General features: G+C 42.1%; 2 protein-coding genes across 3 annotated transcripts in view; one reads left to right on the top strand and one right to left on the bottom strand.

The window, feature by feature from the left end:
* Positions 1-18,126, bottom strand: part of LOC307030129 (glutaminase kidney isoform, mitochondrial-like) — a 64,193-nt gene extending 46,067 nt beyond the window's left edge. For both annotated transcript variants that reach the window (XM_079666370.1, XM_079666371.1), the window contains exons 1-7: positions 17,723-18,126; positions 6,179-6,275; positions 5,853-5,974; positions 4,642-4,771; positions 3,449-3,528; positions 1,963-2,126; positions 738-796 (exon numbers count right to left, since the gene is read on the bottom strand). In XM_079666370.1, the coding sequence (XP_079522496.1) occupies positions 738-796; positions 1,963-2,126; positions 3,449-3,528; positions 4,642-4,771; positions 5,853-5,974; positions 6,179-6,275; positions 17,723-18,006 (936 nt within the window). In that variant the 5' untranslated portion in view covers positions 18,007-18,126. The remainder of the gene's footprint in view (positions 1-737; positions 797-1,962; positions 2,127-3,448; positions 3,529-4,641; positions 4,772-5,852; positions 5,975-6,178; positions 6,276-17,722) is intronic.
* Positions 18,127-19,407: 1,281 nt separating this feature from the next.
* The window catches only part of fkbp7 (FKBP prolyl isomerase 7), a 34,684-nt gene continuing 27,924 nt past the window's right edge, over positions 19,408-26,167 (top strand). Inside the window, exons 1-2 of the mRNA XM_079662848.1 lie at positions 19,408-19,780; positions 21,750-21,901. Of these exons, the coding sequence (XP_079518974.1) occupies positions 19,563-19,780; positions 21,750-21,901 (370 nt within the window). The 5' untranslated portion in view covers positions 19,408-19,562. The remainder of the gene's footprint in view (positions 19,781-21,749; positions 21,902-26,167) is intronic.

The raw sequence follows: 26,167 nt of genomic DNA on the forward strand, positions 1-26,167 counted from the left end.
CACAAGACTTAATTACCACAACAGGATACATGGCAGTGGACTAAGGTGGTGACCTAGAAATGATTCCAGCTGAGTCAAAAGTCATAAATATCTGAGCAAACTGGGTGTTTGCACCGAGTAAAGGTAAAAATGAACTGAATGTGACGTGCATTGAGATACGCCCATTGTTTTTAATAGCTGAACACGCACTAGAGGCGCGACACAGCAGTGCTACTGTTACTTTTGTAGAGAGATCAAAAGGAACAAAAGCTAGTATTTTTCCCCAGAGCATGTTCTTTAGTTATATTAACAACAAAAGTGTAGTTTCACTGGTTAAAATAACAAACGTCATGTACATGTGATGACTGTATGCAATAGGAGCATCAATTGGTGCACGTCAAATAAGGAGCCGTTTTTAGTTTTTTATTGTTTTCAGTGCATTTGGGTCTTAACTAAGAATACCATAATATTAAAACATGATAAGAAATGAACTAGGTGTTGAATCAGCTAAAAACTGCATTACTGTGAGTCTTCCTAGCATTGTTTTAAATTAAAGATAGGTTTCTCAGCTCATTGTTAAACAGTCAATAGTATCTGTTAATATTAACTGTATGTTATCCTTCATTTTATTAACTTGATAAGCAGCTCACTGATAAACCCACCATACACAGAGTTGTATCTCTAAGGTTACAGTGGAAATGACACAGACTGAACATGAAAACACAAATGAAGGAGCAGAAAAGTGTTTCTGTGTTTACCTCTATCAGTGAAGTACAAACAATAGCGCCAGCGTTGACCATGGGGTTGTGGGGCTTATCTGCAAAACATAAAAAAAGCTCAGTTAGCATACTGCAGAGGATCAAAGTGTAAACACTCACCTGAGGGCTCTGTATATAGACAGAACAAACACTGAGAATCAAATACATGTAGAGCACACATTGACTGAAGATACTAAAAATAAATATATGTTTTAATAGAGTATATACAAAATAGCAGCAGAATGATGTGAACAAATGTTTTCAAATGTTACTTTGGCATGTAGCCACGTTTTTATGACATGAGATTGTGGATGTTGGCACACACAAAGCTTGGAACACTGACAAAGTTATTTAAACTCTGCCATGCTTAGCTATCGGAATGAGAAATACTGGATTGATTTTTGGGAGGGTTACTTCACAGTTGCTAGAATAGAAATATTTATAAATATAAATAAATTATACAAAGTAACATATTTATAAAAGTATGAAGAAACATGTGCATTGCACTACAATATACTTTGAATAATAAATGTATACTACAATAAATAACATATTTAAATAACATGTTTAAAAGCATGATTAATTTAAAAACAGATTTTGCATTTTAACACATCTGTGATGATCTATGAAGATGGATTATGTTTGAATAATACAAATAGAGCTGCGATGATGAAGTGTCATGTTTCAACTGTGAGTGGAGCTGGATAGATGCCACTAAGCAACAATGAGTCAAAGCTAATCGACTACTGTTTAACTGAAGACATTTATTTAAATCAAATCATTAAAAATGTTTTAATGTAAAAAGAAAATTAGGATATAGAAAGTCTTGCTCTCGTGTTAATTATTCGTCAGCTGGAGGTCAGGTGACTTCTGACATATTCCTCTTCAGGAGAGTAAAACTAAGAATTATTTTAGTCTATTTCCATAAGCTGCTCTATGTAATGAGCTCTCTTCCTCTTTAGTTCTAGTCATGCTGTGCAAATGTAATGACAAGAGGACAGAAAGTCTTCCCCCTTTAGAGCTCGAAAAGCATTTAAGTGCAGCACCTCCATTTTCTCACTTGTGCATCATGCCCTGGCAGAATAGAGGCTACATGTGTACACTCTTATATCAGGGTAATAGAAGAGTAACACTGCAACATTTTTACAATAGTGTGTAGGAAAGGAAAAATATACCATGAACTGAAGGAACGAACTAGAGAAAAAGGAAAAGTGTATCGTCTCACCATCATCATCGAGGAAGAGTTTATTAAAGCGCAGGCCACTGGGCTCCTTCCCAATAAAACTGTGCACGTACTCAGTGCCGTGGTCGTGGACAGCGATGGCGTACTTCAGGGGCTTGACACAGGACTGCAGACAGAAGGGGACCTTAGTGTCTCCTACTGTGTGTCTACAAGCCAAAAGATACAAGTTATCTAAGCGTGTAAAACAGCTGCAATTTCAGTGAATAGAAAACAACATTTTTAGAGAACCATGAACAGACTGCACCAGGGGTCGGCAACATTTTTGATATGAAGTGCCACTTAAAAAAAAAAATGTTATCAGCGTGCCAACGATCGAGAATTGTCAACGGAGGGGGGGGGGGGGTTGAGGAGCTTGACGCTCGTCAACTATCAGCAGGAGGGCGGGGGAGCCTCGCAGCGGGGAAGCAGTGTGTGGACCTGTCAGCGCAACTTACACGATGCCGAATTTAACAAACACATTTAAATAATTGGTTTAAACAGCATAATAATAAGGACGATCGTCTGTTCTGTGATTCTCCAAAACACACAAGTTATGATATTAGGGTCATGCAGAGTGAGATGAGATCGCTGTCCCTTTAAGAGAGAGAGAGAGAGGGGTATGGCTTGTGCATGTGTGTTTGTGGATGGTAGAGCGACAGTGAGGGAACGTGTGTATGTTTCTGGAAGTGAAACGGGAAAGCAGAAAAACAGAGGTCTGTGATGTATTTTGTGAAACAGAAGAACAGCTAAATAAATGCAACGGCCTCCCAAGAAGAGCTCGCCTCTCTCCAGTCATTTAAGCTAAAGTGGGTTATTGAACCTGAAGCTTGTTGCTGCTGCCCTCCTCGACTACGGTCTGGGAGCCGACAAGAAAGTTCAACACACAGATGGCCAGTCCGCCCCTTTGTAGCATATTATTTAGATGAGAGATGAGCAGATCGCCACTGGGCTTTCAACTAAATAAACACAGCCACGCAAAAACTGCGGCATTTGTACAGCTCCTTATGGGTAGGCCTACTGCAATTAGTGAAGTGCTTTCCTCCGTGGTGAAACGATCAGCACTGCACCACGGAGGAAAGCGGCAGAAAGTCACGTGGCGTTAAAGAGAGCGGGGCTGCGTTGCGTGCATGGCTTCCTTCTGCAGGTAACGGGGAGACGCGCTCTGGCGGCGGTCTCGCGTTCAGGATCCGAAAATTAATTTTAATATTTTGCACTTATTCCTAGCGTGCCACTGGTTACGGTGCCGCGTGCCAGGGGTTGCCGACCCCTGGACTACACAATCAAAGGAAAATGTTCTTATTAAGAAGATATCATTTCATAGAATTATTATTTAGCCAACAGTCAAATGGAGTCAGTGATTTCACTCAGAGCACAGAGCTGCCATTATGATGATGACTGATAAACATCCTACAAACAGTAAAGGCAATATGAAAACATTTGAGAAACATGACGGTGTCCCTTTAATACTTGCTCAGGACTCGTGTCTCACCTCTGTCCGTCCACTGTGCACAGCGAGACGGCCCACAGGTCAGGGCTGAATTTGGCGAGCTGAGGAATGTAGTCTGCAACCTGAAAGAGCGGGAAGGAAGATGAAAGAGTGTCGACGCAGCAGAGGCTCACCTTCCACCTCTGACTTCTACTGGAGCTCAGGTTTCAATGGAAACCTGACACCAATAACGACTGACAGCACAAATCCTCATGTGTTGACAAGAGAATTCCACCCCGAGAGGCTCATATTAACAGGAGATGACATAGTTTGTTTACTTTTTTCTTTTATGTTCTTACATTACCACTATAGCAACAACTCTTCCGCCTTTTACCAGGAAGCCTATTTACAAACCCCAGAGAAGTGTTTCAACGCTACGAAAAAAGGACAATGTTCCCCTTATTATTGACACTGCTCCACACTAAGCTGCCGGTTTTTTATTCTTTAACTCAAAACTATTCTTGAACGCTGAGAAAAAACCTCCGCAGAATGGATGAACATTGAAATGCAGGCCGTGCTGGGGAAGCTGAACAAAGCTTTTGGTTAAATGATGGCGTGACCCTGCCTCTAACTGTCTCCGTTATGGTTCTTTTTTAATTTCACCAAGTTGATCACACATGATTAACTGTGACCGTCAAATATTATTAAAAACTATGGGTCTGAATCCGCCAGGTTAATGTGCATGTTGGTACAGTATAGTTATTTGCCAGTAGACAGTTTTCTTTTGACTTGTCAAAGCATGAAAGCCGTGAGTAAACTACAAAATTAACTGGTGCACCAAAATATTTATGAAGACAACGGATGCTTTCTAACTGAGAACTGTGTTTTTAAATATCTAAACCTTTTTGAAATTAGCACTTAGAATAACTTGACAACACACAAAAATGTGGTGACAAAAACAACCAAGCACCACTGGCGAAAATAGCAGGTAGTTCAGTGCAGGTGGGAACACAACTATCATCCTTTTAACATGCTCTGAGGTGGCTTTTCCCTGCAGGTGTAAGATGAAAGTGTGCCATCACAGTGGTTTTAAACCAGATCAGAGTGCTGCAGATGTATAATCAAGGACTGATTACACATCTGATATCTTTAACACCAGCTGAATGCAGACTGAACCCAGGAAGAAATGAACCTGTGTTATGATGCTCTGACAGAAACAAAAAAGAAAATAAAGAGTTATAGATGAAAGGACACACCTGTCCTTCATTGAGAGGTTTGGCACTCTCATACAGCTCATCAATATGGGAGGTGAAGGACTGGAAGTCTGGAATGACGAACTTCTTGCGGAAGGCCTGAGTGAGCAGGACAATGTTGCTCTGGACACACCTGATAATAAACCACAGATAGCATGCTCAAACACAGTGACTGCATGCAATCGGAGGAAAAGTTTGTCAACCAAGTTTGCAACCTGAAGTGTGACAAACTTCTATGCAAAGTGGCTGATGAAGAAGTTTCAACATAACATATTGATCAGTTACATTTTTAATATAGTGATTAATGATCACTATATCAATGATCAATCCACAAACTGTAGGAAACCATCATAGTGTAGTGACATTATCAGAAGGTTTCAGGGACGTTTTGATGCTCACATTTAAACAAACTTCTCCTTAAGCCTAAATGTGTTACTCTAAACAATCATTTGCCAGTCTTGCACTTAAATGTATACTTGAAGAAGGGAAAGTAAATACTGAGAGCCTAACATTTCATGAACAGAATCATTTCTACTGTGAAAAAGGAAGGATATTGGGAGTTTCCCACTGACTGCTGTCAATAGATTTATTTGACTAAGTGGAAAACCCCAGTATAGGGCATTTTATGATTATATAGGCATACAGTTATGCTTGTTGTTTTCCCCCAAACCGTTACTCTAGGAGGTCATAACCAGGTACACATTTCTGAAAACTTCAGACTGGTAAAGAGAGCTACTTTTGTTTGGTACCATAGACACCAAAAGCCTGCTAGTGGACTACAGCATCTTAAATTCTTTGTTATTAGGACGTAAGACTATTCATGTCCCATGTGGGGTATAACATGTATTTGGATCTTATTTAAATATCTTTAACAAACCACCAATAAATGCAATGTTGCATAACCTTACATTAAATACCATTCTTCTTGTATTATGAAACAGAAGAGCTCATTTATATAATCTATTGTAATGAATGTGCACGATTCAAACAAAAACAGAATAGCCCAAATGCTTTTTAATTGTTACATTTTTGCATGTAGGCAATATGCAAATGTAAACAATCAAGCATGTTTGAATGTGCTAAAAAAACAAACATACAACAACGTTTTTGTGCCAAGAATAGTAAAAGGTTATTGGGAAAGGCGATAAAAAGTGCCACTATTGTAGATGTACATGATGGGGATTAAACACAGGACAAGACACAACACGCCTTACTTCTTAAACTGGTGCCTGTCGAGCGTAACGCCGTCTGATGAGTTCCTCAGAGTTTCTTTCAGAGTGTCCATGCATTCCTTCAGTCTGGGATCCCCAGAGCGGAGCCCAGTCGTTTTAAGTGCCTAAAATGGAGGAATTAGAAACGCTTCTGAATAGAAAGAATGTACAGGAAGCAATCACAAGTACAGAGATAACTTTGTAATGCACTTATCAATGCTGGGACATTACCTTACATTGTTACTTATTAGATACATTTACCCAAAGCGATTTACATACACTCAACTTTAGCTCCCAGCATCACATTGAACTGAATTTGAAGGACTTACTGTGAGAAATTTATGAGCAGGAATTGTCTCTTGACCTTCTGCGACTGTGTAGAAGAGCAAGTCCTCCAAACTAGGGAGAATGCCAGCATTTCTTCTCCTACGAAGACGGGGAAAAAGACCACACATGTATAAGACTTCAAGCAATGTGAAAGTACTCAATGTTAGCATCAAACCCTGTAGTAAAATACATAGGATATAGCTGAAAAGAGAGGATTAACATGGGCATTTGTTTTATATGTAAGTTAAAAGAACAGCACTGCTGTGGCAGTTAGGTTGATATGCAGCAGGACTGCCTTTAAGCACAGACCATAATACATTACATGTCACTTGTTAGACGCTTTTATCAAAAAGCGACTAACATACGCAATACTGTGGGCAACAGGAGCAATTTGAGGTGAAGTGTCTTGCTCAGGGACACAACGACATGCTGACTGCAGTGGGGTTTAAACCTGTGCTCCCCTGATCCAAACACCAACACACTAGTCCATTGCGCCACAGAGCCTGTTCCCACCTGTCCTGCCAGTGCAAACACAGAGCTTATCTGAGGCTGTTGATATAGTCTCATCACATTAGTGAGGGATTTGAGCGATATATACTGGAATAATGCAATCCAAGTGTCAGCAATAGCCACACAGACGTGTGTGTCTGTTGTTAGAGCATAGAGATCAAAGCCTTAATTGTGCAGCAGAACACTACTGAAGGTTTCATGTTACCGGTGATCCCTTATGAATAACACAAGGTATCAAAGCTGGAAATCAGGATATGACAACAGAGCGAAAGCTAGACTGGCTCCATAAATAAGAGTGATCATGATAAGAGTTAATGATCCTGAAAAGAGTTGTGTAATATTGAATATAGTAAATAACAAGTCCCACAACTGACTCTTTTTCATTGTTGCGCTTCGACAATGGGCTTCTCAGTGTAGTGTTAAACCCAAAATCCAATGATCATATTCCAAAAGAATGTGAAAAGGTGGCACATCTTAGATGTCAAGTAGGACAAAACACTAACATTTCCCTTGTTCATTTGGCTCACATCACAGAATGAAATCTGGGATGAGCTACTGTTCCACATAATCTACATTTTCTTCTAAGAAAAAACAGTCGTGCATTCAAACAGTTAACAAGATGCATGAAGGCTACAGAGCTTTGCACTCAGTAATACAGCCTGCTTCTCAGCTCTTCTGCATTGGTTTCCAATCAGATGTTTGTTTACAAGGCTATGTGCTGGTTTGCATATTGTCAATGAAGAGGAATGTCAGGTGTATGTCCCTGCAGGTGTGTTTCGGCATGATAATGCATGCTCTCAGCTGCAGCCTGCTGTTTTCACACTTTAGAGGTGTGTCAACAAGCAAGATGTCACAGCAACCTCTCCTTCACCCCAAGCACCTGTTTACTGGACGCACACCATCAGAATTCTCCATTCTTTAGCTTCGCCCAGCCCTCTGTGGCTCTTGGATTAATAAAGCCAACATTGTAGCCCGTTCACATGCTGGCCGGCCATGATACAGCAGCAGGGTCTGCAGTGGAGCTGCAGTGCATTTAACACATTTAAATCCTCTGGAGCAGAGAGAGGAGCTGTGGATTATTGTTATTGATTAATGCATCAGTGTTTCTTAGGGTCAATAACACTAAACTCACAACTTCAAATGAAAGCGTTTAGTTTATTTAATAAAAGAGCACATGTTCAATGTGAAAAGTGACAGTAGATATAGATAAGTTGCAATTTCGTTCCAATTAGTTTTTTTTTTAATGTAAACACCTTGAATTTCAGGGGGGGCGCGGGGCTCCGTTGGCGGGGTGCAGCGCCCCTCCAAGACAATGGTAGGGGAAACACTGGAGTACTTTGTTTTAGTAGATTTTGTTAAGAATGTGACTCTTAATGGCACTTTGTGATTTTGAAGCTATTTCAGTGCAACCATTTCCTCTTTTAGTCTTTCTAGCAGCAGGTAAAAAAAGAACATTCATAAAAACCTAATGCAAAATGATTGTGAGTAATTATAAATCATTAAACAGTTTCTAATGATGAGTCAAAGAGTCCCTTTGTGTCGACAAATAATAATCTTTTAAGGGTCCCAAAGGAGATGAAATACACCCCTCAAGGTCACCCAGTCCTAAACTAGTCATTGGTAAGAGACTCAAACCAACATTTGACTTGTTCATCTCCTCTGCACCTTTTCTGTCTCTTCACGTATCCTGATGTTGTTGTTACAGATCAGGACATCCCATTCGAAGCACATATGCCAGCGAAGATATCCAGCTCTATTGAAACAAATATGGCTGTCAAAGCGCTCGACATTGAAAAAGACCGAGCTATGTCTCCACTTCTGTTTGCCTGTGAGGATGAAGGAGACGCAAAGATAGAGCCTCCACCCAATGGACACGTCACAGAGGAGTGAGATATTAATCATGCTTTTCGTATAGGAACGTTGGTTTTGTAAGGTGTAGGATTCTAGTGTCTAAAACTAAGAAAGTATTGTATCACTTGTTTCATTCAATAGAAGTATAGACTTTGAGTTTGAGTCTCCTCCAAGCAAGGTGGCACTAAGCAGACCTAAGATGTCAAGGTCGAGGAAGCAGGGTAAGAGCCAGCGTTTCCGCCAGGGGGCCGTCTTGCCGTCATTTGACGCCCTTATTCAGCTCGGGACGCCCTGAACGCGAGCCGAGGACGTCCAAAAATATTAATAATTTGAGAGAAGATCGAGAGTTTTTATTGCTTGAAATGACGAAAAGGAAAAAGGACAAGGACATCCCGCTGTTGGAGGGGCAAAGGAGTCTGGTAGGATTATTTTCGGAGTATTGAAGATTGTTTCCCCGACATCGAAGGTGCCTGCTACAGGACAACACGGAACGTGCGCGATTTGGACGCGATGAGAGGGGGGGGGGGGGGGGGGGGGCGGGGTTTTAGTGGAGCACGCGCGTGAACTGCGAGCACCAGAGCCTCGCAGCGGCGAAACTGAGGCTCCGTGGTAAATTGTGGTAACATGAAGAGCCGTCTCGGGATGGACACCCTCTCAGCCCTGGTCTGGCGGAAACACTGGTAAGAGCATTTTCATTATCAATATAATTAGGGATGCTCCGATCGCCAATTTTGGGACCGATCGCCGGAATCAGTATCGGCCGATACCGATCCGATCAAGTGGGCGGGGCCTATGGGGATCTTCCATTTAAAGTGATGTTTAAAACTCAGTTAATGGGGCTCACTCACTGGCGCTTCCACAAACAACATAATTAGTGCATGCATGTCTGCAATGTATGTGTATTTTAATACTTTTTCAATAAATACAACTTTTTATTTTAAAATCGCATGAGCAGCTTTGTACAGAATCAGTGTTTTGAAATATCAGTATAAAATCATTGTCTCTGGATAACTTGCAGCAGCTCTTCAGCTTGATTCTGTATGGTCTACAGTCCCACTCGGACCTACTGTTTCAAAATATTGGGCATCCCATCAAAGAAATCATAATGCTGTTCAATACAACCTTGATCGCAAGTCATTTTCCATTAAAGGCCAATGCTTCTGATCCAACAGTGAAAGTGTAGCCGTGCAGCATATCGGCCACATCTGCTCCTCCTCCATGCCATAATTTCTTCTCCTTTTAGCATACCCTCTAGTCTCCACAGAGTAAACACTCCACATACAGCCACGGTAACTGCGTCTGAAAATGTGCAAACAAACCAAGAGCACTAAAATGCTGTCTGTCAGGCATGCTTAATTCAAAGGGAGTGTTATTGAGCTCACATCTATTTCGCCAATAGCCTTTCCATACAGCAGTCAACAGGTGCAGTGCATTCACAAGGAAAACTGGTGTGCACGAGTGCAAGGATGGTTTCCCTGACTTTTACAAACAAGCTGTAGTGCAACCACACTTGAGTGTTTGCTTTTGCAAGTGGGACTGAGAAACAGCAACACACTGTGTGCACATTCTACCGTGAAACGTGAAAGGGGCAAGTGGCAAGGGGCACTTTGTGCAGCGACTGCAGAAAACATATGGGCAAATAAGGGAGTATGTGGATGATTAAAAAGGCTACTGGGGCTCGAGGGGATCTTTGTTAACTATGTGTGTTTTGTCATCACAGTTTCTCAGCTTGGACTATGGAATAACTCATTATTCACAGAAACAAACAAGTAAAAATCAAGGCCTTAACAGTACCAAGCATAGGAGTCTAATGAAAATTGTGCTGTTATACGAATGTATGGTTCACTGTTTTCTAGATCGATACAAGTTGACAGCCCAAATGTTAAACTAGATGGCGGCCTGCCTAGGTACTAGGGATGGGAATTTGAAAGCAAATGTATATTCGAATATTCGACCCCCCAAAAAACGGTTAACCGATTAACCGAAATGTAAAAAAAATTAAAATGTATTGAACTTGTGATCACAGTTTGAACAGTTGACAGCTATAGGCCTACAGCTTTCATGCTTAAAACATAACTTGGTTTTTAAATGAAAGAGGGATCAAACACGCACAACATAACGGGTTAGGGAAACGTAACAGAGATCAACAACCTATAACAGGCCTATGCACAGAATGCAGCTATTCAATACTCATTCTTGTTTAAGAATATGAGCATGTCTACTCATGGGAGAGGCGGGTGCGGAGACGATTCACAATCAGGCCAGCTGTAGAGAAGACCCTCTCAGCTGGAATGTGGGCATAAGATGAGGTTTGAGTCTGCGTGATCCGTGTGTAGGGAGGGGCAGCAGCCATATCGTTAGCTAGAACTAGCTAGATCTGATGGATTTGGACAAACGCGAGTGAAGTATAACCGGACGTGAGAGAGAGAGATCAGCACCTGCAGCTCTGCCTGCTGTGAGGGACCGGTGAGCGGAGCAAAACACACCTTTATACCTAATACATTTAGCTATGGCACTGTCCTATACATTGAATTATTCCATTTGATAACATGTAATCAACGTAAGCACCCCTCCCAAAAAAAATGTTTTATATATAAAAATATTCATAACTCATGTTCTCATACCTGAATAATTTCGAATATTTGAATATTCGATTAATCGTTCCCAGGGCTCGACATTAAGGGCTGCCCGATGGCCCGGGGCCATCTAGTATTTAGCTCGGGCCATGAAGCCTCACCTGCTGGTTGCCCGATCGGGCAATCTATTATACCAGTATCATGCAGCTCGCGGATCCAGTAATGAGTGACCCGACAGTAAAACTAAACATATCTATAACTAGTTTAGGTAGTTTGAGAGGTGATTAAAATAGCTACGTGTGATATTCTAACCTGAAGTGTGTGTTTTGTCCGCTCACCGCTGCATGTGATCATGCAGAGCTGCGTGTCGACTCGTCAGCAGCAGCTGATCTCTCTCTCTCCCGTCAGATTAGACTTCACTCGCGTTTATCTCCATATCGATCAGATCCAGCTAGTTCTAGCTAATGATATGACTACCTGCTTATTAAAAGACACCGTGACCTAAACAATAAGTGTCGCTATGCAACCGGGTGAGGCCACAAAGTATAGCGCAGCATTATGCATTTGTTTACATGCCTACCGGAACCCCAAGGCATTACCAACAGATCAACGCACAATCAACCCACACAGCACATCTCTTTCTCCACATTAAGTGTTACACATTAGAATGGACTACTCTTGTCTGTCACATACTCTTCTTGTCTGTCACATAAGTGGCGCAACTGAAGCGGTATTGCGCTAAAGGGAAATTATTTTGACCGGACATTTTGACCGAAGAGATTTAGATTTGCTTGCTAACGGGAACTCTGACGTCGACATTGTGTGTGCTTCGCGGATGCACTCGGCTGCTCGGGTCTGCTCTGTCAGCTTCTGGATGAGGAGGCATCCTTCGACCAATTTACAGTAGATAACATAAAACATTTTTAACAGGGGCCATAATAGCGTAAATAATGTTTGTTTTGGCAGTTATAGCTGCATGTAATGTTTTCTACTTTTTTAGATTGGGAAGGCATTTGCCTTCATCAGATGGAAAGTGTCTTGACAAACAACTTAAGTATTTATTATAGCTATGCAGGGCATGCAAGCGAGCAAACACAAACAAGTGAAATGAAGAATACAATTGAAATTGTAATATTGTGGTGGTTCATCTTATAATTCAGTCTAGAGAATGCACCAGCCAGCATCTAAGACCTGCAAAAATCTAAATGTTCTAGGGGGAGGCCCCCCCCCCCAAAACCTTCGCGTGTCATTTTGTCCGCGCGCATTTTTCAGGGCAATCTCTATTGGGCTCAGGGCCATCTGTAAATTAGCTTAGATGGCCCACAGGGCCATCTCCCAAAATCCTTAATGTCATGCACTGGTTCCCATCCCTACGTAAACCTCTCGAATCTGTGGAATCTCAGCTTTCATTTGACATCTAGTTTGTGCAGATCCGATAAGCAATAACATATTTCTACCGTGAGTTCTGTGCTAATAAGTGCGTTAGCATTTTTTCGCTTAGTGCTAATTCAGAGGCTTAGTATTACCCTTGTGTTTCGTTTAGCTAAAAAAAAAAAATATATATTGTCAGTTAGCTGAGTTTCTTCCTGTTAAGTGGGTATGACACATTAATAGGTTGTTAAATGTCAAGAAGCCCTGAAACACAGTTTCGGGGGAAAAAAAAGCCCACACTTATAAGCTTACCAAACCTAGCTATGATGAGGTAGGGACGTTGTTGGTGAAATTCATTGATGTTCAATAACTATTAGCTAACAAGATGAAATTAGAAAAAATAAATGTCAATGTATCACCGAGTGTTGACATACACTTCTTTAGTACAATTTGCATCATGTTTTTTTCCCCTCAAATTCACCTTACTAATATTTTATTGCTGTCATTAGATCTTGTGCAAACATGTTTATGCCTAGCAGTGGTCGCCAACCAGTCGATCGCGATCGACCGAGTGTGGTGCGGGTAGATCGCAGACCGTTAAAAAAAAAAAAGTAACAAAAGAAAGAAAATTAAAATAATAATGTTCGAAAACTACGTTTTTAGATGTAAACCTATCATCCACCACCCCGTCAGCAGGTGCCACTTGATTGACGTATATTTGAGACACCTCAATAATATATTACATTAACCGTGCTTTACGTGAACCTCATCATGACACAAGAGACAACGGCAGGACTGTAATTTCCCGTGTTCAGTGAACGCAACAGATGCAACACACCAGACCAATCAGAGAGTTGCATGGAAATACACGTGTGCTTGTGTCATTCAAGCTCAGCTCTGTGTGTGTGTGTGTGTGTGTGTGTGACAATAGCGCATTTAGTGTGGGAGAGAGAGAGGGAGAGAGAGAGGGAGAGAGGGAGAGAAAGGGACCGGTGCTAGCGGGGACCTTGATGTTAGTATCTGGTTAGCTAACTGCACTAACGGACATAAGGAGCCGTTTCCACAACAAGCTGGAGGAGAGTCCTCTCCTGTCAGACTGAGGGGCTCAGGTGAGCTAAAGGACTCTTGAGTGTTTAGAACGGTTTTGTCACAGATTATTTCCACGGCACAACTTCATATGATCATTATAGTTATACAAACAAGAGAATAAATGAAAAACAGGTATGAAATAGAATACAGTAAACAAGAATACAGTTTAAAAGGAGTGTGATTTGTAAAATATCCATAAAGAAAAAGAAAATCTGTTTACAGTTCTGTCTCATATGGGTGCTGAGAGATGAATCCATAGATCTCTTCATGTTGCTCTCAAAGTGCACCAGATTGATGCTTTCAACTTCCGTATTTAAAAAAAAATCTTCCCGGGGGGAGCATCCCCCGGACCCCCCTAGAGGAGGTGAGGATCCCCCTAGAGGAGGTGAGGTCCGCCCCCCAATAGCACTTTACCCCTGCCTATATGCCGTGAGCTGATTATGGAGCCTTCATTGCAACAGTAATTCAGATGCAATTAGCCTATATAAAAGGCCTCAAATTGGAAGCACTGTCTGGGCCGTCTTTTTCACTAAATTCTGCAATAGGTACATCTCGCCTTTCACCTAGGCCGAGGTCGGTGATCTTGGGCTTAAAAAGGTTGGTGACCACTGGCCTAGAGCTTGAATGCATCATAATGTCAATCTCAATGGACCCTCACTCCAACTTTGTTAATGTTAGCTCTGTTATTTAGCCAAGCAGAGTATCTAATATGAAACAGAAAGACAAGCCAACATGAAAAATGTTTCTAAAAATGCCATAAATAGTGACCGACAGCTTACTTCAACAAGAGGGAGCATGTTTTCATATCACATGGAGCGTGTGTTTGTTAGCCGACATGAACTGAACTACATGTTCAAAGCCAAAGGCTGTTTGAACTGCGCAAACACAATCAGGTATAAAAACAACCAGTTTCTCTATATTGGTACATTTAAAAATCCTCTTCCTCTTCACAGGCAGATGGCTCAGGACATTTGTGTCTGGATGACTGCTCATTGGTGTAAGAAGGACACTTTCACAGTTTCCTGGATACCACGTAAAGATTACGTTGTGATTTTGAAAAGTCTTTATGCTCTGAAGGCGTTTTAGTTTGGTTAAAACACAATTCAATTAACAGCACTGACTTACAATATTAGACATTAGAGTCTTAATTCCTGAAGATCCACAGATCAGTTGTCTGGATGAGGGTCATTCGCCACTAGATATAAATCCTGAACAGTAGTTGTTTTTTTAGGAAAATTATGTGATCGGAAAATGTGAAATGGAGATGTCCTGAACTCAATGTTAAAGATGCATATAAATCTGGCTGTAAAATTCAATTATCTGACTGGAGAACATATCCTAAGCAGGGTCATATTAGTGACCCAACACGTTTCCATAAGCAGTGCCAAATATGTCTTTCAGTTTCTGTTTCACATCAGTCATTTGTCATATGTTTTAATCCTATCCACATAGTAGTCAGAGAATTGGCAGTGAGCCAAGGAATGTACAACACAAGGCCTTAATAAGGTAATAACAAGTAGCAGTGTCAGTTATACCAGACAACAGCTTCAATGGTTTGACTCATTCATTTACTGCTAGCCTAAAGCTTCTCATTTTGTTCCATTTGAAAATAGAGAAATCACAGTAGAGCTGGGATTGTCAATGCACTGAATGGAATGTGAGTCATGACTAGCTTTTTGTTTCAGAAGTTTATCTTGTGAGTCATCATCATTAATGTGTAATCCACACGAGGTCACCATCACGTGCATCAACAAGCATTTTTATGCTGCTAATGACCACAAAAATATGAATCAAAGACTAAAATATCGGGTCAGTTACCAAGGACACGACGTCCTGAGCATCTGAACATGTGCACAGATTCAGATGCCTCAATTCGGTTTCATGTAAGGACACTAACTTTCTTACCCTGGCCATTTAATTGTTCTACTGCACTTACAAAGCTGTAATATGAAACCTAGGCTTCTCCCTTGGGTTTCTGCTGTATTTTACAGTTATCAAGCTAATTCTTAATGGCTTCAGTTCCCTAAATACTATTGTTGTCCTCGTCAACAAGTTGTAGTTCATAGTAAAATGAAAGATTTTTTTTTGTTGTCATGTGAAAACACATCTGCTTGACTAATAACAAGTGATACAACTTGACAACCCTAAAAGCCCCCAGGACTTGAATTTGGCATCACCTCCCTAGAAATTTGCAAATTTACTTCAGGAACTCGTTTTAGAGTTTGGGGTTACTACACATTGTGCAACGTTTCACAATGTTCTGAAATGGGAAAGGGCTTTGGGAGAAGGCTCCTGACGGGAGTGAGGTTATGCAAAAGCAGTTTTGGGAGCATTAGCAGAGCATATCCATCACCACAGTCCATATCTTAGTGAGTGAAAAAATTACTCAAGAATTCACCTTGATATATATATATATATTTCACTTTTTTTATAGGAGGAGCCAGGATTTCTGTTGTATATTTATAAATGTTTTTATATTGTTTATTTTGGCATTGGTCTTTGATTATAATATTATGACTTATTATTTTGTAATCAATTATGGGTTGGATTAGTTGGGTCACATGGGTATGGGCTGCACTTATATTAAATATAATCACCTGTTCACCTGTGTGAGACAGACAAGAGAGGGTCGCTGTACTTTTCATAGCTGGATTATTCGGAAAATATATGTTTCCGCAAGTTATAATAAGTTGATTTAAAGTAAGATTTTGTTCTATGCATTTTTGGTTCTCAGCATTCATTTTTGATAGCATGTCTGAATAGGCAACCAGGCCTGACCTCTGCCTCTCAGCGACTTTGTTTGTTCCTGAAGTCACTACAACATGGAAAGCTGACAGTAATGGGCTTCGAGCTGAGAACAAGTTTTATTGTTGTGTCATGGGAGAGTGCACCTCACTGTTCAACCATACAGCTCTGCAAATACCATGAAAACATGTGTTGCTGTATTAATAGATACATATGATAATATGGTAAAAAGTCTGTGTATTTTGTAGATATAATGTATATTCTAAAAAGTGTTGCTCTTAATATGTCATTGTTTATTCCATAGAAATAGCTTTGAGCTTAATAATTATCTTGATCCTTCCACTTGACTGTTAATCTGTAAATACAAAGGGCAAATGCAGTTAGGACAAAAATAACTGATTAATAGTGAGTCGTGACCACAAAGACTAGGAAAAGAGTACAGTTTGGAAACAGGGTAGTGACTTACAAAGCAAGAGGGCTTAGGAATTATGCCTACAGTACTTCTCCAGACAATAAAAATAACAAAATATGTCAGGGAATGATAAGAACTGCAAATATGCACAAATGGTTTGCATGCAATTTGCTACATGGAAACAACTTAGAATTGAGAAATGTTAACATACATGTATTAATGTGTTTTTTTATGCATTACTGTCACATGAAGCAGTTAGAGCCACTCAGTTGTTCCACTTTCAAACAAACCACAGTCATGCTGTTCAGTACAGATGCAGATACCGTCAGTTTGGAGCCCGCCAGCTGCCACTTGACTGACAGTAGGAGTTCACAGCATAAATAACCAGAAGCTACCAAACCGGTTCACACAGCCAGCCAGCAGTCATTATAAACAGTAAACAAAGCAAAGTAAATGTATATTCTTAAGAGGGGTTGAGTCGCAATAAATGTAATTTTAAGGTCACATGTTTAGGTCGTTGCTGTATTGTTGAATACAGTGTACACATGTGTCTTTTCAAGAATGTACTAGAATGTGGATTTTCTTATCCCCCACTTCATCTCTGACTGTAACGGAGCTAATGCTGTTTCACTTTCAAAACCTGTCGCACAGTGCATCGTGTTACCTTCACAGGGACAGATAACTAACCCAACGTTAAAGACAAGCCGGCATTCAAGTCTCACATGGCTCGAAAGCTGCTGATGTGAGGCCGTTACAGTTAGCTGGCTATAATATATTATACATACACGTGTGAAGTTTTTTTTTGTCTTGCTTTGTATGAGCTCAACGCCTATATCTTAGATTTTAGTAAGCACGTTTTTGGGCGCTAATTAAATGGTTTTTAATACAGCGTTTGTGACTTAGCGTTAACATCCGCTCGAGCCTTTCTGCGTCATGAAACGCTACCATGGTGTCAAGACAGTTTATTCAGCAAAGAAGTACTTATAACTTACTTGTCAATGGATGTTTCTTTGCTGACACCATCCTTCTTTAGCTGTTCGTCCGGTTCTACGGCACCTTCGGTTTTCGTGCAGTATGAGCGGAATGGGGCGGCGCAGGGCGCGGTGCGGAGCCCAGGGCGGTGCAGAGTGGCATGGAGGACCTTCAGTCGAAGAGAAGCATCAACGGAGGAGCAGCGGGTCGGTAACCAGCTCTTCTGTCTGGAGCCAGACAGGGGACGCTTGAGGGTGACTTCAAATAACTCCTTCAGCACTGTCGAACACCTAAAATGTAACATTTCAATCCTGTCAGACAATTAGAGAAAAAGTCGTGGTTCCTAATGTATATCCGGTAGCAACTGAGTAGTCGTTGAGAAATGTCTCCAACCACGCTGACTGTCTGAGGGGCGATGACTCAGAAACACCGGCGTCCAAAAATAAATACAAGGACACGTTCACGCCCCCTCGGCTCCTATTGGTTGAAATGACACGATGTCTACGCCCTGAGATTGGAGTGTCCTCGTGTCTATCAATTTCTCTTTTTTTACAGTAGGGTGATTGAATCGCTTTGCACATTTCCCTCTGATTATAAACGTCATGGAATGTTTAAGGGAATTATTGATGTGCTCCCCTTATTCAAGCAACACATGGTAGGATTCTTATTTTATTCACCTTAGATATTAAGGTTAAACAGCACTGTGGCTCACTCTGGCATCTTGTTTTACTTAGGTGAGAGGGCACATATCAAACTGACTGTTGTAGCTGGAAGAAAATAGTTATAGTCTTTCTTAAAAGTTAAGATAATGTGCACTTCGTATTTAATGCAGGTATGTCCCCTGTTGTTGTCTGTGACCTGAGGACCCCTTGTGTGGTCCAATGGTGTAATGTCGACTCACCTCTATAGATTGGCAGATAATTGCGATTTGTGGGGGCTGAATTATAGTGCATCCAGAGTAAGATAAGTATGACAAAAAATAAATACAGACCTGTAGAATAGATGGTGATCTCTGTAATTCACTTGCATTGCTCATCCTGCATTCTCCTTAGACAAGCTCCCCAAAACGTGCAGCATTAGACGTAGGCCTATTTGGTCTCCTGCAGCTTCTTCGATTGAAGTCGCTCTGCTCACAGATATGTCCTTTTAAGGTGGTAAAAAATAAAATAAAAATAAATGTCAAATGGGCCAACGTCAAATACAAAGTAAGATTGTATAGATTCCATCTACAGATGAAAGTATTAAAATAGAAAATACTATCAGACATAACTTTATTAAACAGACAGATCACATATATTAAATTGTCTTCTCAGTTCAATTTGTATATTTTATAACAAAATCTTTTTTTTCTTTACTTTTTTATCATAATATTGTTACGATATTTGATAATCGCAAAGGTATTGCCAAATACTGAATGTTACAAGTAAGAGTTAATGAATTATTCATTTTCCTTCCTATAGTGATTACTATTCATATTTTGTTGCATTAAACAATAATATAACTGCATGGGAATAATATTGAGAGGCTTGTGTTTTATGGCCCTCAGTACAGTCTTTAAGGCAGTACACTCAGGTTTACACCATGGTTTACACTCAGGTGGTGTAACTCCCCCACTGCCCCAGCCAGCCTCTCCAATGAGCGAAAGCCAAAGGAGGGTCCGGCCATACAGACTGTGGTCCCGGCATTGGGCGTGGGCCATTTACAGTGAATAAGGCGGGATTTAACGAGCCAGGAAGCAGAAATCCCTGATAGTTATTGTTCAGGGCAGAAAACTCCCATAAAGTGTGCAGCAGCTCTCCACGTCGCACTTTTTGTTCAAGCGTCACTTTCACAAGTTGCCACGAATACACAGACAGCGGCATGATGTGGAGGTTAGTAAGCTGCACACTGTGCCTCTTGGTCTCTGCTCAGCTATCGCTATGGTGTGTGTGGGCCTCAGCAGCCGAGCTGGATGGAGAAGTGAAGATAGAAGTAGTGTACAAACCCGAGGAGTGCACTCAGAAGAGTAAAAGAGGAGATCTGATAAACGTCCACTACGATGGCTTCCTTGCCAAAGATGGTTCTCAGTTCTACTGCAGGTTGGTGGTTTGAGGAAAACTTTACAGTTGAGAGATATTGTATGTACAAGCCTATTGGATGCTTTGAAAGTCAATATGCACATAAACAGGCACTTTATTACTGTATTATAGACAGTGTTGGGCAAGTTACTTCCAAAATGTAATATATTACATATTACTTATTACTCTCTTTTGAAAGTAATAAGTTACATTACAATATTACTGTCTCTGAAATGTAATGAGTTACACTACTTTAGTTACTTTTTAGTTACTTTCACCAAAATAACCGCAAAAGAATAGCTAGGTATTTTAAATGCTAAAATGTAGTTTAGTGCAGCTCATTATGCATCCAGTGAAGGGCAATGTGGTATAGCATAACAACTGTGTAGGCCCGTAAGGCTACTAACAACTTGTATTACAGGGCTTAGTTGAATACTCGATTCTGATTGTAAATTCTTAACATGTGACACGTTGTTAATACAGCAGTACAGACCGCTGTCAAGGACTATAATGAAGGTTAACATATTGTAAATCAAGGCAAATATTATTTAAACCATGCTCATGGTTTGAAATGGCAAACATTGAAAGGCAAAAGTATTATTAAAACCATGTAGCCTACTACATCATCACCTTGGTCCCATCATATACTCTGGGAAGAGAATATTTACTGGGCTTGAAAACTGGTATCACATCATCATGTGAGGTTGACTTTGTGACCTGGAGAACATTTCAGCTGCAACATCAGCTCGTTGATAATAAGCTTGGGATATGAGATATTTTTGTAGCCATTCGTGGTGAAGGCATCTGTGCTATTGTATGCATTATTTTTGACCCAACATTTCTACAGGCATGTCAGAATATGGTACTATTTTCACATGAATATTCTAGCCATTGTCTATTTTTATACAACAAGCTGCAAAATGACCGCCTTACCCCACTGTACAGGCGGGTAGTTGTTTAGATATACCTGGCACCTGCGGGCCGCAGAGGGGCGGCGTAGTTTCGGGCGACGAAGACTGCTGCTCCGGGGCCGGCGAGTCAGGCGGGAGTAAGCTAGTGTCCACAACGGAGGGTAACGTGATGTCCGCATCTGACCTGTTGCTACTGTCTGCAGTAGATGCAGTGTTGCTGGCGTTTAGTGATGGTTGCTTTAACCATTTTCGTATAAATGATTATCCACAGATCAGATGTGTGTCACTACTGCGGAAGCACTTTGGAAATGATGCACGCGTAGCGGAGCAGGTCACGCGCACCTGACACAATTTGTTGTTTGTATTTTTCGCTACGTTTTCTTTTTTTGAATGGTTGCATAACGTTCAACTTCCCCGAAGATCTCGACGCGAAGCCTGAAGGGTAAACACCAGGTTTACTAATCTACCCGCACAATTTGTCCGGTGTCGGAATGTCTCGCTATGTTAGTACATTCTTAAAAAACAAAACACCATTTAATTTCGGGTTAAAATGTGTTGTAACTGCGTTACTGAGCATTGTAACGGGTAATATATTACCCACATTTCATTAGTAATGCGTTACATTACTTCGTTACAGCAAAAAGTAATATATTACTGTAACTCCGTTACTTTCGTAACTTGTTACACCCAACACTGATTATAGATAATTATACATTGTGTAGCTTCAAATTGTCTAAAAGGGGGTGGTGATTGCTCCATACACATTGCATGCACTATTCTAGATCTATTGTATGTGTGTTGTAAAATGGTATGCCATTTATTTCATTGTTAATTGTGTAGACCTGCTTTAAGGCCTTAAGCAGTCATCACCTGGAGTGTTAGGGACAGTATGACAAATATTAGGGCAGGGAGGGGGCTTAATCTTACTTATTTACAACAACAACAAATGTCATGGTCAGGTCCCAAACCTATATGAAAATCTGTTCATGTGCGTTCAGATCTGTTCATGCACATTGCATTGATGTGAAGGCTAATTGATTGACAGGATGTTGTTTCTTTTCATACTCTTTCTCCTTTAGTCGGTCAGACAAAACCGGGCACCCCCAGTGGTTCGTCCTGGGTGTGGGACAGGTCATCAAGGGCCTGGACCTAGGGATGGAAGATATGTGTCCTGGAGAGAAACGAAAAATAACTGTCCCACCCGGCCTGGCCTTTGGAGAGAAAGGCAAAGGTGAGTGAATGCAGCACACAGTGATTAAACCAAGGATCAGTAGAGGGTTTATATTAAGCACTGCTAAACCGTAGATGTACTCAAAATGTCATAAAAATACAGTACATATGCAGGTTTTTTTATTCCCTAGTAAAGTTCAGAATCTTAACCTGTTAAGCCCTGAGCCTGTTTTTTGGGTCTCAGGCCGAAAATTACATTCCCAGAACAAATGACCATATCTTCCCTTCTAAAAGGGTTAAATTAATAATCTTTTTTCTCAAAGTATTGATAAACCTGGGAGTTGGATGTAGAAGTGTCAGAATCAAGAAAGATATCTGTGTCAGAGTAAATTCAGATGGAACATAGTAAAAAAAAAGGTAAATTCTTAACTCCGCCTAAAGAAAAAACATTACTTATAGTGAAAACCACCCTTGAATGATGGGATGGTAGACTAAAAGCTTTAGGAATCCAAAGTATAACATATAATAACCACCCTGTATCAAGATTGAGGCAAAATGAGTTAAATTTGACCTTTTTAGAGAGGTTTAGCAAAAAAATGACCTTTGGGCACATTTGGATACCATCAGTGCCATTTGACCTTTTTCAGGTACAATACTGTAAAAATGATTGTATTATCGCTATAGGTAATCATTCCATCCAAATACAAGTGTTTTTATAAAAAAACAAATACATTTAAATTTAAATGTAAATGGTGTGTGTGTGTGTGGAATTTGCCACAGTCCTTACATGTTTATCACCGGACTAACACTTCCAGGAAGGTTTACTTACACAATAAAAATTTGGAAACATAGGATACATTTGTCTCCAACAGGAGCAGATTTATTTCAAAAATAACACACTATACAATAACACTACACTAAAACCGAAATAAAACCACAAGCATTTTGTTTGTAAACACTGGCAAGCTGCTCCCTGAAGGACTTCTGGGTGTGTGGCTTCGTCCTGCCGGGGTGACCCCGCATCTTGTGCAGCTCCTTGTGGAGAAGGAAGCTGTTCACCACTGCAATGTCCAGAAAATGGTAAAAAAAAGTATTGTACCATTTCATGGTTTTGTGGTGAACGCTGTAGTACCCATCAAAGCATCGGACACATCCACGCCGCCCATGCTTCTGTTGTAGTCCACCACAGTGTCAGGAACGGTAAAAATCTTAGTCTGCCACACACCAGCCCGTTTCACTTTCCTCCTGACCAGTAGCGTGGCGTGGGGAAAAAATTAGGGGAAGCCAATAATACGTCCTTTCTTTTGGGGTGGGGGGGGGGTGTGGTGGTCAATGTAATAACGCAACCAGATGAGTGATTACAGCGCCCGGTATCATTTTACACACATTTGTATCATACAGATGCAGGACTTACACACGCCTGTTATCTGACCGACAGGTCCGCACGCACTCTCCAGCCGAAACTATAGGTTACTTACGTAACCCCAGTTCTCAGAGTAACATGAAGTGAGATGTCTCACTATGGGATGCGCCTCAACGCGTATGCACCAGAAGCATCAATCTCATTACGCCAATCCTGATTGGCTGGTGATCTTGACGCCAACGTCAGGGAATCCACCAACCCTATAAGTAGCTTCCGCCACGACGCAGGCGTCATTCAAAATAAGCACCTCTTCTCGCTTCGCCTCAGCAAGAAGGGCCGTCAGGTGAGACATCTCACTTCATGTTACTCTGAGAACTGGGGTTACGTAAGTAACCTATAGTTCTCATTCATAACACTCCGTTCGATGTCTCACTATGGGATATTGAGACTCCCGCATTGCCAGACATGCTTATCTCGAAAATCACCAACACAAAAACAGAACTTAACAGGTAGAACCCTGTCCCAATACGGGGCCCAGCACTGCGCGGGCCACACTTGGAGCAGAAACATCTAGCCTGTAAAAGCGGACAAAAGTGAGCGGCGAGGACCAGCTCGCTGCTGCACAAATGTCTTGAATGGAAACACCCTTGAACAAAGCCCAGGATGTAGCCAATCCACGAGTAGAATGAGCGCGCAGGCCCGTTGGTGCCTGCAAACCCTGGCTCGTATAAGCCAGAGCAATCGCCTCCACAATCCAGTGGGAGAGCCGTTGCCTGGTAACGGGCTTGCCCTTATGAGGGTTAGCCCAAGATACAAAGAGTTGGTCATTGCACCGAAACTCTTTCGACCTGTCCATATAAGTGCGCAAAGCACGAACCGGGCAAAGCAAATTCGGCCGCTGTTCCCCAGAGGAACCTAGCGGTGAAGGAAATGCCTCAAGGTCAATGGGAGTGCATGAGCCAACCACCTTAGGCACAAAGGCCGGGTTGGGCTTCAGCAATACTCTCGTTTGCCCCGGGGCAAACTGAGTACACGAAGGATGCACAGAGAGCGCGTGAATATCACTGACTCGTTTGGCAGATGCCAGAGCCAGTAACAACACTGTCTTCAGTGACAGGTGCTTCATGTCAGCGTCTTCCAGGGGTTCAAATGGAGCTCGAGCGAGCCCATCTAAAACCACTGTCAAGTCCCACAGGGGCACCAATGACCTGGAAACGGGGAGGAGCCGGCGAGCCCCTTTTATAAAACGGCAGACCAAGGGATGTTGGCTAGCTGTCTTTCCCCCAAAGCCCACATGGCATGCGGCAATAGCAGCCAGGTACACTTTGATCGTGGAGAAAGCTCTGTGTTTATCAATCAGATCCTGTAGAAATGATAGAATCACACCGACAGGGCATTGAAAAGAGATGTGTTTCTTTTGAAGACACCACTCCTCAAACACCCTCCACTTACAGTCATAGAGAGACCTGGTGGAGGAAGCCCTTGCACTCTGAATAGTGTTTATCACTTCCTGAGGGAGCCCCACTGTACTCAGGTTATACCACTCACGGGCCAGGCCCATAGCGCCAGGCGCTCTGGGTGTGGGTGAAAAATCATCCCCCCCGCCTGAGATAGTATGTCCCTGCGTAGCGGGAGCTGCCACGGCTGTCCGCACAGCAGCTGATATATCTCCGCCAGCCAGTACATTGCAGGCCAGTGTGGAGCTATCAGGATCAGTGTGTGGCGTTGTTCTCTCACTCTGGCCAGAGTTGGAGGTATTAGAGCCAGGGGTGGGAACGCGTACAGAAGGGCCGGGGGCCAAACGTGCGCGAGCGCGTCAACGCCTAACGGTGCATTTAGATCGCGCATTGAAAAGAACAGCTGACATTGAGCATTTTCTTTTGATGCGAACAGATCTACCGCGGCCCGGCCGTAACGCACCCACAGCTGACTCACAATCGTTGGATGTAGAGTCCAGTCTGCGTATAGTGGTGCACCTCTGGACAGCAGATCTGCCCCGAGGTTCATCACTCCCGGTACGTGTGTCGCTCTCAGAGAGAGGAGACGTCCGCAGCTCCATAAGTCCGCAGCTCTTTCGACCTGTCCATATAAGTGCGCAAAGCACGAACCGGGCAAAGCAAATTCGGCCGCTGTTCCCCAGAGGAACCTAGCGGTGAAGGAAATGCCTCAAGGTCAATGGGAGTGCATGAGCCAACCACCTTAGGCACAAAGGCCGGGTTGGGCTTCAGCAATACTCTCGTTTGCCCCGGGGCAAACTGAGTACACGAAGGATGCACAGAGAGCGCGTGAATATCACTGACTCGTTTGGCAGATGCCAGAGCCAGTAACAACACTGTCTTCAGTGACAGGTGCTTCATGTCAGCGTCTTCCAGGGGTTCAAATGGAGCTCGAGCGAGCCCATCTAAAACCACTGTCAAGTCCCACAGGGGCACCAATGACCTGGAAACGGGGAGGAGCCGGCGAGCCCCTTTTATAAAACGGCAGACCAAGGGATGTTGGCTAGCTGTCTTTCCCCCAAAGCCCACATGGCATGCGGCAATAGCAGCCAGGTACACTTTGATCGTGGAGAAAGCTCTGTGTTTATCAATCAGATCCTGTAGAAATGATAGAATCACACCGACAGGGCATTGAAAAGAGATGTGTTTCTTTTGAAGACACCACTCCTCAAACACCCTCCACTTACAGTCATAGAGAGACCTGGTGGAGGAAGCCCTTGCACTCTGAATAGTGTTTATCACTTCCTGAGGGAGCCCCACTGTACTCAGGTTATACCACTCACGGGCCAGGCCCATAGCGCCAGGCGCTCTGGGTGTGGGTGAAAAATCATCCCCCCCGCCTGAGATAGTATGTCCCTGCGTAGCGGGAGCTGCCACGGCTGTCCGCACAGCAGCTGATATATCTCCGCCAGCCAGTACATTGCAGGCCAGTGTGGAGCTATCAGGATCAGTGTGTGGCGTTGTTCTC

The sequence above is a fragment of the Notothenia rossii genome (assembly GCF_949606895.1).
Source record: "Notothenia rossii genome assembly, chromosome: 2".
Lineage (NCBI taxonomy): Eukaryota > Metazoa > Chordata > Actinopteri > Perciformes > Nototheniidae > Notothenia > Notothenia rossii.